The sequence below is a fragment of the Nycticebus coucang genome, chromosome 9 (genome assembly GCF_027406575.1).
Source record: "Nycticebus coucang isolate mNycCou1 chromosome 9, mNycCou1.pri, whole genome shotgun sequence".
NCBI lineage: Eukaryota > Metazoa > Chordata > Mammalia > Primates > Lorisidae > Nycticebus > Nycticebus coucang.
Window position 1 is genome coordinate 26,707,414 of NC_069788.1, and position 13,533 is coordinate 26,720,946.

The 13,533-nt window shown below is 41.5% G+C and overlaps 1 protein-coding gene across 2 annotated transcripts in view; it reads left to right on the forward strand.

Moving 5' to 3' along the window:
• GCLC (glutamate-cysteine ligase catalytic subunit) overlaps positions 1-13,533 on the forward strand; it is a 42,873-nt gene that overhangs the window by 20,712 nt on the left and 8,628 nt on the right. For both annotated transcript variants that reach the window (XM_053602174.1, XM_053602176.1), the window contains exons 2-8: positions 1,158-1,270; positions 2,032-2,214; positions 4,721-4,834; positions 6,522-6,580; positions 6,670-6,803; positions 11,169-11,243; positions 12,353-12,469. In XM_053602174.1, coding sequence (XP_053458149.1) covers positions 1,158-1,270; positions 2,032-2,214; positions 4,721-4,834; positions 6,522-6,580; positions 6,670-6,803; positions 11,169-11,243; positions 12,353-12,469 — 795 coding nt within the window. The remainder of the gene's footprint in view (positions 1-1,157; positions 1,271-2,031; positions 2,215-4,720; positions 4,835-6,521; positions 6,581-6,669; positions 6,804-11,168; positions 11,244-12,352; positions 12,470-13,533) is intronic.

Sequence of the window (13,533 nt, forward strand, 5' to 3'; positions counted from 1 at the left end):
TTTAAGGGGAACCCCAGAGCTGAAAAATATATAATAAAAATTACAGATCTCAGAAAATTCACATCCTTTTCATACACTGCGAAAGTGTACAACATGGTATTATTAACTATAGGTACTACATTTTACAGAAAATCTCTAGAATTTAATGTGCTTTAAAATTTGTTAAGCGAGTAGATCTCATGTTAAATGTTCTTACTACCAAAAAATATAAATACTAATAAATACATAAAGAAACTGGTTGGGGAGAACAAAAACTTTGTTTTAGGTATTTGGGGCCAGGAACGGTGGCTCACCCTTGTAATCCTAGCACTCTGGGAGGCCGAAGTGGGTGGATTGTGGTGGGCTCCTGTAGTCCAAGCTACTTGGGAGGCTGAGGCAAGAGGATGGCTTGAGCCCAAGAATTTGAGGTTACTGTGAGCTATGATGCTAAGGCACTCTACAGAGGGTGACAAAGTGAGACTCTGTCTCAAAAAAAGAAAAAAAAACTATTATGAAGGTAGTATTATACAAAATTAGAAAATATGAATTTTAAAAACTGTATGATCTCATCTTGCAGAGTAAGACCGTTGACATCCTTTAGAACTTCTAGACTTGTATGTGTATTGGTATGCGTAAATAAATACTGTGAGGGGGGAAAAATCTGCCAGCAAGTTAATAATCTGCCGTGACAGAAATGTCCAGTAACCACTTTCTTAAACTTATAATAAGGCAATTGAGTACATAGTAAATTTTAAAAGGGAACTTTTTCCTCTATGATTGCAGTTTACAGAAATTTAGCTTGAAACCCATCTGAAAGTACATTTGGTAAAAATGGTTATCTTGACCTTTCTATAGAATAGTAAATAGACCAGGGGAATGAAAAGATAGAAGAATAGGAGTTCTTGTCCTCAAACAGTGCCGCTATTGACTCACTATCCTCTACAGGTTTCTGTGTTACGCAGACGGACCCTTCTCACATGCTGTAGCGTGAACACACGGCTGCCTTGAATTACTGGGGATCCTTTCCAGCCTTCACGTCTTCCTGCCTTTTTCTCCTAAAGATTTACACTGAGTTCAAATCTGAAAGAATGTTAACCTTTCTCACTTTCATTGTTGTTGTTGTTTTTTCCTCCTGTATACCTCATTTATTTACCTTTTCTCACTTTCATTTTCAATAGGTGGAGTACATGTTGGTATCTTTTGATCATGAAAATAAGAAAGTCCAATTGCTCCTGTCTGGAGGGGAAGTTCTTGAGACTCTACAAGAGAAGGGGGAAAGGACAAACCCACAGTAAGCTGCTGTGCCAAAGGCTTGTTTGAGAGTGTGAGAGCTACTAGGACATAGTCTTTTCTCAGATTTGTGGGAGGCAGGAGACTGCAGGCTTTTATTCCAGGTTGCCTGGGTTTTAAACCTTCTTCTACTTAACAGCCGAATAACCTCAGGAAGTTTCTTATCCTTTCTATGCCTCAGCTTCCTTCCTGTAGAGATGAGAATTCCCTAAGGTGCTAAATCAGATACATTAATATATTAAGGTACTTTGTACAGCAAACTATATTCAACACTTGTTTACTATTAAGCATTTTTCTGGAGGAAAAAAATACACATTGCCAAAGTTTGACTGGAATCAAAAACCATATTGCATAATAAAACTTGCAGATGGGTTTTGTTTGGCCAGTAGGATGTTTTTTAAATATTTATTTAACCAGAGGAAGGGAAGGAGGAGGGTATGTCTTCTCTGCTTCATTTTCCACTCACTACTTTTAGGGAAGCTGCATTTCGGTCTGGGCATCCATAGGCCGCCTCTCCTTCCCTGCAGCGTGGTCTGTCTGGCTTGTGCTGGACAGTGAGCCCCCTGTGTGCATTTTCAGTTACTTACAAATATTTTGGACCCAATACTTATTAACCCTTATATAGAAGAAAAGCTATGGAAAATAATACTACTGGGAATTGTGACTGAATTCTTAGCTTTGTTTATACCTAATGGTTTCTAAACTTTTTTTAACAACCTTAAAAACTTCAAACAATGGAACTGAATTGTTTCTTGCCGATAGCCATCCTACTCTCTGGAGACCAGAGTATGGGAGTTACATGATTGAAGGGACGCCTGGGCAGCCCTATGGAGGAACAATGTCTGAATTCAACACAGTTGAGGCCAACATGAGAAAACGCCGGAAGGAGGCCACTTCTATATTAGAAGAAAATCAGGCCCTTTGCACAATAACTTCATTTCCAAGGTTAGTGCCTATATTATTAACATGGCCCCAGCAGACATACGTGTTAAAGCTGTAACTTAGAAAGAAAGCAGATTGTAACCTGAGCATTTCACCCCACAATCCTCATACTTTACATATACTATATACACCACATTTAATAGGCTCTATCATGGTAGAGCTGAAAGCTAAATTGCATGCCAGCTTGTCAGTGGGTGGTGGCTGCCTGGAGCACTCTGGGGCATGGCAGACAGGTGATGGGAGTGATGTCCAGGGTTTTAGGAGGCTGGAGCAGGAACAGTGAGGAGAGGAATGTCTGGGAAAGGGGGAACAGTGTACACAGAAGTCCTAGGATGAGCCAGGCGAGCAGGAGCCTTCATGGTACTAGAACACAAGCTGGCCAATCTAAGGGGAAGGAATATTGGTGTCATCCTACAAGCAGTCAGAGGCCTTGGGAAGGCTAGATTGGTTGGATAGCATCCCATTTGTGCTTCACTGCCCTCACCTGAACTATAGTGTGAGCATGGCCATGTGATAGGTACCCAGCTTTCTAGGAGATAGGTGAGTGACCCACTCAGGAGGCAAGGGCGGCCTGCATGTGGGCGGGTGGAGGGATCAAAAGGCAAAACCAGCAGACCAGCCAGGGGGGAGGAGACTTCGAGGCTGCTGCTCTAGTGATTGTCCTGAAAACCTTAGAATACCAAGAGAGGCCGAGAAGTAGGTTACAAGATGGTATGTGACAACTTCTAGTCAACTGGAAAATTTAATATCTTACATTTTTTTCTCCTTAACATTAAGAAAGTTGTATTTCCTTTAGCAAATTAAAAAAAGAGTTTGTAACACCAGAACTGTTTTATATTTTTAAATTTAGGGATGTGTAGTATTGATAGACAGTGGTAGTTCTTTCTGGGTCACAAAGTTTTTGGTTCAACCTAATGTGTCTCTTTTCTTAATGGAGAATGGCTTTATATGGAATAGTTGTTTGTTTTTCTTTTTTGAGTTACTTATGTCATTATCAAACTGGAATAAGTTTTATTCTAAAAACCTATAATTGTAAAGCCTAGCTGCATGTGTTAGGATGGGAGGATATTTTTAGACTTGTAAACAAAATAAGAACAATTATTGTTTTGTGGTTAGAGGCCTCTGCTTGCATGTACAGTAAATGATAAGGGCGTACTCCAGTCATAAGTGTAAACAAGGGGTTTTTCTCTGTAAAGAGGCAGAGCTCTATAGTATGGAACTGTAGTTCAAAACACTGGCCAGGAGACTGTTCAATTTTTAGTTACATAAAATGAAAATTTAGTTCCTCAGTCACACTAGCCTCATTTCAGGTGCTCAGTAGCCCCATGAGGTTGGCCACTGCCACGCTGGTGTGGACAGTGCACGTGTTAATGTCTGTTATTGCAGAAGGTTCTGTTGGAGCGCACTGGTCTGGAAGAAAGCCGGGCTGTGGCTGTCTGGAGAGCCGGTTCTTCCTCTTCCTTCTCCCTTCCACACCAACGTGTTCGAGGTCGCTCTTCCTCTCACCTGATTTTAATTAGCAGGGATCCTTCAGATTCAAGTTTGTTACTCAACTAATGGGCTTTTCCTAAGGTTTGCAGGTTCATTGTAAATGCACGTAATTGCATGAATTCTCAAGAGCACTTATTGCTCGGAACTGTTTTCCAGATAGGATCAGCAACTTGTTTCAAGGTGGATGTGGGCAGCCAACTGGCGCTTTATTTTATGAAAGGTAGAGGTTAAAAATAAGGCATGCGCTAGTCTTGGCCCCCAAGCCGAAAGTCTCCTACCACTGATCTAAAACCCTGACAAGAGCCTCCCTTGGTTTCTTTTCACTAACTTTGTTAATCTTCGTCCTCTCTCACAGCACACTTAACCTTGATTTTTAAATCCCTAACTTGGAAAAACCAGCGGCGTCACTGCAGGTGAAGTGGAATTTGAGCCTTACACGTAGAATAAAGATGGAGCTTCATTTTCTGGGTTGGAATCGGAGCTCTTTAGGTCAAATGAGATAATAGGGTTGGGTTTCAGACTTAGGGAGATCTCTGGTGGAGGCAAAAAACAAAGGCCCCTTCCAGAGTTCAACAAAGCCTGGCAGGAGGTGGGGGGCAGTGTGGTGCAGTGAAAAGAAAATAGCGCTGGTAAATGAGGACAAGGATGCCTCAGAAGCTGCGGGGAGGGACGTGTACAACCCCTGACAACTGATGCGACCTGGGGAAGTGACTTCTGTGCTGGCAGGCCTTCCTGTTAGATGAGATGGGGAGGACCAAAGTAAATGCTCTGGATGGTGAGTGGGACTCTGGTAAAGTCAGGAATGGGCTGGGATCACAACAGATCCCACTGAGCAAGGTGATGTCCGTGAGTGCAGGGCGTGGCGCAGAAGGGCACAGTCCTTACAGGACATTTGTTTTCCCCCTGAAAAGGGAAGACTAGAAGTGAGGTGTTCTTACCAGGTGCAATTGTGGCAAAACTACACACGATTTATTCTTGAAAACAAATCCCATCTACTTAGTTCTTCAATTTGTTGTAGATTAGGCTGTCCTGGGTTCACAACGCCTGAGTACAAACCCAACCCAGTTGAAGGAGGAGCTTCCAAGTCCCTCTTCTTCCCCGATGAAGCAATAAACAAGCACCCCCGCTTCAGGTGAGTATGGCTTCCTATTGAAATGCAGGAGCCTGTCACCCAGATCACTTCCTTCTGAGAATATGGTGTTCCAGCCTGGGAAGCCTTTCTGAGCATTTGATAAACTGTGGCTCCTTTCATAAATAACCAGAGAAATCAGGCTCCTTACACTTGCTCGCATGCTCAGTACCCTCAAGGCTGCCTGGTGGCGGTTCCTTGCGTCCAGCCTTGGTTTCATTTTCCAAGTTGTATTAAAGTCATTCGTCTAGCCATGTTCTCTTCTTAATGAGATTTTTTCTAGTTCTAGTTATGTAGACACTACTTTGGGACGCTTTCCTGTAGTTATCCCTACCTTTCCCCTAAGTTACCTGCTCATCTCACCCCATATACCTGGACCGGAAAGTAAAACTGGCCCCGCAGCTGGTGTAGGCGCTCTCTCTCCTTCTGCTCACATCTACTTCTGTGAGTTTATAGTTCAACTCTTAGGTGTTAAGTTGCTTCAGGGCTTCACCAGTCTGCCCTGGGCTGTGTACCTTGGTGCTCGCTCATCCGTCACCCTGGGCTGGCAGCAGGAACGAGGGGACTTCACGGTTTTCATTCCTTTAACAGGCCTGCACTTGTGCTACATGCAAAGTCTGTCAGACAAAGATTTATAGACACAGTTTCCAACTTCAAATGTTGTCATGGATTTAAAGGAAAATAAAAGTATTCAGCTGCAAGAAAAGATAGATTAGGCTCGGTGCCTGTGGCTCAAGCGGCTAAGGCGACAGCCACATACACCTGAGCTGGCGGGTTCGAATCCAGCCCGGGCCCACCAAACAACAATGAGGGCTGCAACCAAAAAATAGCCAGGCATTGTGGCGGGCGCCTGTAGTCTCAGCTACTTGGGAGGCTGAGGCAAGAGAATCGCTTAAGCCCAGGAGTTGGAGGTTGCTGTGAGCTGTGATGCCATAGCACTCTACCCAGGGTGACAGCTTGAGGCTCTGACTCAGGGGAAAAAAAAGAAAGAAAAGACAGATTATGGCATATGTCCAAATGTGGTGACACCTGAGATCCTCCTGAGAGCAAGGATGTTTCTGACGGAGGGATCAGGCAGGCTTCATAGTAGAGGAATTTATAATAAGTATTTTTAAATTGAGAAATTTTGCTTTCTTTTATTTGTACTAAGATTCAAAATCGAGTGTGTATTTTACTCTCACAGCGTGTTTTAATTAGGATTGGCCTGATTTCAAGTGCTTAATGGTCACAGTGTAACTTCTGGGTTAGGCAGCTGGGGTCTGCAGGATAAGTTAAAGTAGAAGACGCAGATTAGGGGAGTGCGAACTAAGGTTTCAGGTGGGGCTCCAGAGAAGTCTGGGGAAAGGGAGTACTACAGTTTGACCAAGGACTTTTGAGTTAAAATGGGAAATGTTAAAAACAGGGTGAAATCTGACTCTGGCAGACCTTGACATCTCAACTTGATTTGGTAAATTACAGCAGGGCGGAGCAGGAGACAATAGCATTCGTAAGGACTAAAGAATTGATATTAATGCAAAACCTTTTTTCAGAAAATTCCCTTACAGTATCTTGAGCCACATTTTCTGTAGAGTTGTCTTAGAGGATTATTAGTGGTTTGAGGTATGATTTCGTTCCATATACTTGTATGTGATATTCTTAAGACGTGATGACCCTTAGGCGACCGATCATCCCATTTGCCTTTCTGTTCTAGTACCCTAACTAGGAACATCCGACACAGGAGAGGAGAAAAGGTGGTCATCAACGTGCCAAGTAAGTCTGCGTGGGCAGGGAGGGGTCCCTCTTGAATAGTTTAATATTTGATTCTCAAATGTGTTATTTTTGTCTTTTAATTCATGCAGTCTTTAAGGACAAGAACACACCATCTCCATTTATAGAAACATTTCCTGAGGATGATGAGGCAGCAAAGGCTTCTCAGCCGGATCATATCTACATGGATGCCATGGGATTTGGGATGGGCAACTGCTGTCTTCAGGTGCGCTTCCGACAGCCAAAGAGGGAAGCATCCTCATCCATTTTATGCGTGCTGCTTTCCTTTTAAAAATCATAATTTAATCAGATTGAAAAACCATGAAATTATTTTAGTAAATTCATTGGAAGCTATATCTTGACTCATAATTCTACAGAATCTACAGTTTGCCATAAAGGTGTATACTGTCTTGTGGTTATTAATTAACTTAAAATGCAGAATGTTCCATGATCCTTTTTCTTACGCTCTTTCTATAACATGTGCCTATTTTTTACTGCCATCTAGTGACAGGCTGGCAAGGTTGTTCAACATCGCTCCAATCTCTTATTTCTGGAAATGGGCTCTCATGGAAAATATTCCAGTGATTTTTGTAATCCAAGACAAGGATTGTTTTGACTTTAAATTTTTATATTTGTCCAAAGCCATCTAGTAGTATAAAGGAATAAATCTTCAGCAGCCTACGTTGGTGTTTCCCCTGGCTCAGTTGTACAAGGGGTAAAATAGCCTTTCCTTGTTTACCCTAGATCTGATTAAATTCCTGGTGCCCCTGGCAGTGATAGTGCCCAGGCTTACTTAGGACCTCAGTGGGAGAGCACAGAACTCACCAGGTAGCACACCGGCCTGTGACTGGGTTTGGGCTCAGATGTTTGGGTAATGCCCTTCACTGTTCTTGGCTCAGTTTTCTCTTTAGTTAAAAGAAGGGTTTTCTATAATCCCAGCACTGGGAGGCGGAGGCAGGCAGATTGCCAGAGCTCAGGAGTTCGATACCAGCCTGAGCAAGAGCAAGACCCCTGTCTCTAAAAATAGCCAAGCATTGTGGCGGGCACCTGTAGTCCCAGCTACTCAGGAGGTTGAGACAAGAGAATCACTTGAGCCCAAGAGTTTGAGGTTGCTGTGAGCTGTGACACCATAGCACTCTACGGAGGGTGACAAAATGAGACTCTGTCTCAAAAAATATATATGTAAGGGTTTATATTAAGGCCCCTTCTAGGTCTGACTCTCAGCTAATATTTATCTCATGGCTTTAACAGAGTTATGTGTTTTAACTCGATTAAAGTCCTGTTAGAGCAGGCATAGAAGTTGCATAAAATGTAAATTTTCAAATTGAAAGAGCAGCTGCTTGGTATTATCCAGAGGTTTTACACCGTCCTATTGGAAGCAGAGTCCTTAGGGCCCTAGAGCAGCACAGAGCCTGGCCCCTGGGAGGCCCTCAGCCTGATCGTTGTCAACACAGAGGCCCAGGAACCCAGCGCTCCCCTCCTTACTCACAGCTGCCACACACGCACACCTACATGCACACTCTGATCTGTTTGTGTATAATCCAAATTGAATGCTAGCATCAGATTTTTCCATGAATGTGTTTAAATGACATGGCCAAAGATAATTTTGTTTTCTTGGCACACACGTAGTAGAAAACATGTAGTTTGTTTCCAAACAAGCACAGGCCAGTAAGTTACAGTCACACTTCATGAAAAGAGACCTTTTGACTTTCATGTATTATCTATTTTGCTATCTTAATTACAAATATTTCTAAAGGGATCTATTTCTAGAACTTACAGTGCTTTAAAATTGTATAAGTGCGTTAGAGTACTGATTGCCTTTTCTTGGTTTAATATTAAACCAAGATGGCATTTTTTGCTCCAATAGAGTTCCAAAAGGATACTCTTTCCCTTGAAACATTGTGTCGATAAATAACTATGTCCGAATGGGAGGAGATAAACACTCCTGTTGATGGTAGATAGCCATTTCCTATCCAATTTAAGCTTTGTCATAGCTTTAGGATCAAGTTTTCTTTTTCCCATTGTGAGTACTCCCCTTAACATTGAGTGTATAGCAAGTGAGACCAATTCCACGACCACCCCAAAAGGAAATCCCTGCTTTGTTTCTCCTTTAAGTGGAACACTAGAAAATGCTAAAGTAAAGCTGAAAACTGTCTAAAACAGAAAGCATTTTAACCACATTCAAATTTTTGGCTCTTTTTGGACTTTGTAAGAATCATTTATTCAGCAGTAAATTTATGACATGTTTTGATAGTTTTTTTCCCCCGAGAAAATTGTGTTGACTTCAAAACTGGTTCTAAGTTTTAGATGAGGTATTTTAGATTTCTAACATTTGTTTTCCTAGTTCTTCTTTTTTGCCCTGTCATCTCAGTTTCCTAGCAGCCTTGTGCCTCTTCTTTATGTGATGCTTTAAAAGACTACCAGGGCCACAGCTGTTCATAAAGTCACACTTTTTTAAGCTGTAAGAACTTCTTTCCATTAAAGCCATCATCCACAATGATGTCCTGTTAGATTTGGTGCTTGCTCTCAGATGTAGAATAAAGCGAATTACTGAATGTGTCGAACATAAGTCACTTCGTTGTTGTAAATGAAAGTATTAAATTCCGATTGCAGTTTTTACAGGCATTCTTTTCTAGGGTCAGCTTTTCCAGAATTCACCTATTGTCTAGTGTGTATTTGGATAGGTAAGGAAAGCCAGTCAGAAACCGGAAAGAAAAGATGCTTCTCAGAGTATCATTAAAAAACAAAAATCAGCCAGGCATGGTGGCTCACTCCTATAATCCTAGCACTTTGGGAGGCCTGGGGTAAGAGGAATTGAGCCCAGGAATCCCAGGCTGCAGGGTGGTGACACCACCACACTAGGTGACAGAGCAAGCTCCTGTCTCTCAAAATACAAAAGAAACACACACTAAAATACCTAAAAGTATCAAAAAACAAGGACCTAAATAAACTATGAAATATACCATCAAAGTAATTATCAGTTGAAACAGTTGGGAAACATTTAAGTATTAATTCCAGTGTCTTATAAATTTGTTTGGGGGGGGGTCATGGTTTTTCAAGTTTCTCACAGACTGTCCAAGTTCCCACCTATTTGCAGAAACAACCCTTGAGTTAGTAGTGACCTAATTGCCAGTCCTTCTGAATCTTTACCCCTGTTAACCTCTGAAACTTCTATTCCTTGATGTCTGACAGTCTCCATATTGAATTAATCTGTAATGACTAGTTAATTATCATTACCTGTTAATTAAAATATAGTGCCGACTTAAGCAATAACATGAGAATTATAGGAAGGTCAGGACACTGAACTTTCTAAATAATTATTTTCTATAGTCTCCACACCGACACGAAATGCTATTATAATTGAGCAGGTAAACTTGTGAATCACCAACAGAAGTTGTCAGCTGTTAAAGCACAAAGTTGAGATCTAGCTAAAACTATTCTAACAGGCTGGGATTATAACAGTAAACATATTCACTCAGCTGCTATTATTTCCAGGCTTAAACATTTACGTTATTTCCAAACCAATGCTAAATTCAAACTGTCATTATTGATAGTAGTAACAGAAGAAATTAAAACTGTTCCCAATTTGCAGTTACTACAGACATGCTAACAAACACAATTTGTATTCCTTGCCCCTTCTACCTCAATCGCCCAAAAAAGGCAAGTGGTTTTTTTAGTTTCTGTTGGGAATTTGTTGCAGAGGATTTGTGCTGACCAAATTATGTGATCTTCTTCCCTGCCTAACTCCTGAGTGTCCTGCCTCCCTTACCCCCTTGTGTGGGCTTCCTGGGTGATGTCTGAGCCCATTCCCCAAATATTTCTACAGTCTAGATTTTTCTTCTGGGTATCAAACCCAAAGACCCAGCCACTTAGGAGGCCTCCTGGTCATCTGTTTCCTTGGTGTCATGGCCATCACATCACATTACCTCTTTGTCTTTAACTCGTCTTCCTGCTTGTCTTTGGAACACCCTAAGCCAAAACCTAAGTGCGTGCCTTCCCCACACCACCCTCTCCTCGCTGGTCACCAGCACCTGCTGTTTTGGCTGTGATGTGCCTCTTTCCATGGCCCTTCTCGGCCTTTTCCTTGGCAGGTAGAGTGTTTTAACTGCGTCCCCATCTCTCTGGACTTGCCCTGTTCCAACCTGTTTCCCATTTTGCCCCCAGTGAACTTCAGAAACCATTGTGAACGTCTCCAGATCCTTTTTATTACACAATTCATGTAACCCCTCAGCTAAGCGGAGGGATGGGAAGTCGTGGAAGGAAATAAGCCAGTGGAAGAGGAAATGCTTTGCTGAATTTCATTGTGTATCGCTGTCCTGGTTTTCTTTCCTGACTTCTTTTTTAACTTCACTTAGGAACACAGTTACATATTAGTTGTCTATAGGTAGGGGAAAATGATTAAATAACATTTTCTAATTAAATTCTCTGAAGACAGCTTTGAAACAAAACCTCTGCTTTAAACATTATCACCAGTGAAGGGCTGACCTCGCCCCCGACCGCCTTCCCCAGCCGTCTTCCTCCTCCAACTTCACTGCTAGGGGAACACACTGATGATTTTTCCTTGTTGTTAATAACCTGTAATCTTAAACAGGTGACATTCCAAGCCTGCAGCATATCAGAGGCCAGATACCTTTATGATCAGTTGGCCACCATCTGTCCAATTGTCGTAAGTAGAAATTGCATCTCATTTTGAATATTGCTTTGTAGGAAATAAGATTGCATGTGCAGAATTTGCTGATAATATGCTGTTTTGTTTTTTTTATTAAATCATAGCTGTGTACATTAATGTGATCATGAGGCACCATACACTGGTTTTATACACAGTTTGACATCACACTGCTTGACAAAGCCTTCCTGGCATTTTCTTAGTTATTGTGTTAAGACATTTATTTTCTACATTTACTAAGTTTCACATGTATTCTTGTAAGATGCACCACAGGTGTAATCCCACCAATCACCCTCCTTCCATCCATCCTCCCCTCCCCCTCCCCCCTCACTTCTCCCCCTCCCCCCTCTGTCTCCTCTCCCCTTCCCCTCCTCCCCCTTCCCCCTATTCTTAGGTTATAACTGGGTTATAGCTTTCATACGAAAGCCATAAATCAGTTTCATAGTAGGGCTGAGTACATTGGATGCTTTTTCTTCCATTCTTGAGATACTTTACTAAGAAGAATATGTTCCAGTTCCATCCATGTAAACATGAAAGAGGTAAAGTCTCCATCTTTCTTGAAGGCTGCATAATATTCCATGGTGTACATATACCACAATTTATTAATCCATTCATGGATCGAGGGGCACTTGGGCTTTTTCCATGACTTAGCAATTATGAATTGGGCTGCAATAAACATTCTGGTACAAATATCTTTGTTATAATGTGATTTTTGGTCTTCTGGGAATACTGTTTTAAATCATATCAGTGAGGACATCATTTGGAAACAAATATAAATCTACAGACGTAGAGCTAAGAAAGCTATAGAAGTTTACGGTTGCTAATAAAACATTTATGTGTTAAGTGTCAAGTTTGAGTGTAGCCGTTTTCTCTCCCTAGGAGAGGCAGTTGTTGTTTGGGTTGTTCCCACATTGTAGAGATGATGATTTAAATGAATCAGTTGCAAGGATTTGGGTAGTTTCTGATGCTTCTGCTATAAGCAAGGAAGCACAGGTACACATGAACTCTGTGGGTTGCGTAAACTGCTTGTTTTTGACTAGAAAAATAACTGGAGCTTTTTCCAGCATGTGACACTGAATCTGCAGGAGCTGATTTCTGTTTGTTTTTAGATGGCTCTGAGTGCTGCGTCTCCTTTTTACCGAGGATATGTGTCAGATATTGATTGTCGCTGGGGAGTGATTTCTGCATCTGTAGATGATCGAACTCGGGAGGAGAGAGGACTGGAGGTGGGAATGATTTTTTTCTTTAATAACCCTTTTAAATCAGGTAAAATGGAGCTATTGTACCTACTTGGAATTTTAAAGTTGCCTCTGAATTTTTATCTTCAGTAGGTTAGTCACACATGGGAAGAGATGCCATCATACACCTGGCTTTGTTTCTGGTCTTTAACTTCATAGCATGTGTTTTGGGGTGGATATGTGGGGAAAGTGGTTTGGCTGGGTAGGGAATTGATTTGAGGGGGGGACATTAATTTTATCATGTCGTTATTTGTTTTGTCTTCTTTGAAACTTAATGCCATTATTCTATGCTTTGGGAGGCAGTGCTGGTGGCTGTTTTTACAAAAGGCTTTTGGCACCACATGAGTGTTTTGTATATGATGCTTTCTGCTGAAGGGCAATTTTTAATAACAGATTCTTTTTCCATTTTAAGGGTTAGGCTTTGCCTAATAAGGGTAGGTTAGCACATCTCGTTTGCATGTTGAACTTAATGAACTATAAGCCTCCACTCCTCCCACTAGGGGCGTGCATCCCAACCACATATGAAGATCTTAAAAATAGACATTCAGGCTTCATCCTAGACCTGACAAATAAGACTCTCTAGGACTGGGTCCTGGACATAGTGTTCTTAAAAGACCCACCCTACCTCCCACCAATGATGGTGATGTCTCAACCTGGGCCACACTGCTACTACTACTCTGATCTTTGTGTTATTACACATAAATTGTTGAACATACTTTCTGAGTTAAAGTCAACGTTGAAGGATAGATCATTTATATTATAAGGTTTTTCTTTGCAACCTTTTATTATAAGGTTTATCATTTATAGTATAAGGTTTTTCTTTTCAACCTCTTATTTTCCTACCTTTATAAGTATGAGAACAATCTGCTTTAAAAAGAAAAAAGGGGGCGGTGCCTGTGGCTCAAGGAGTAGGGCGCTGGTCCCATATGCCAGAGGTGGCGGGTTCAAACCCAGCCCTGGCCAAAAAAAAAGAAAAAAGGTATACTTATATCAGAAGAAAAGAATACTTAAATTGCCTTCAGATTTTTTTTAAATATAATTTTTCCTAATCC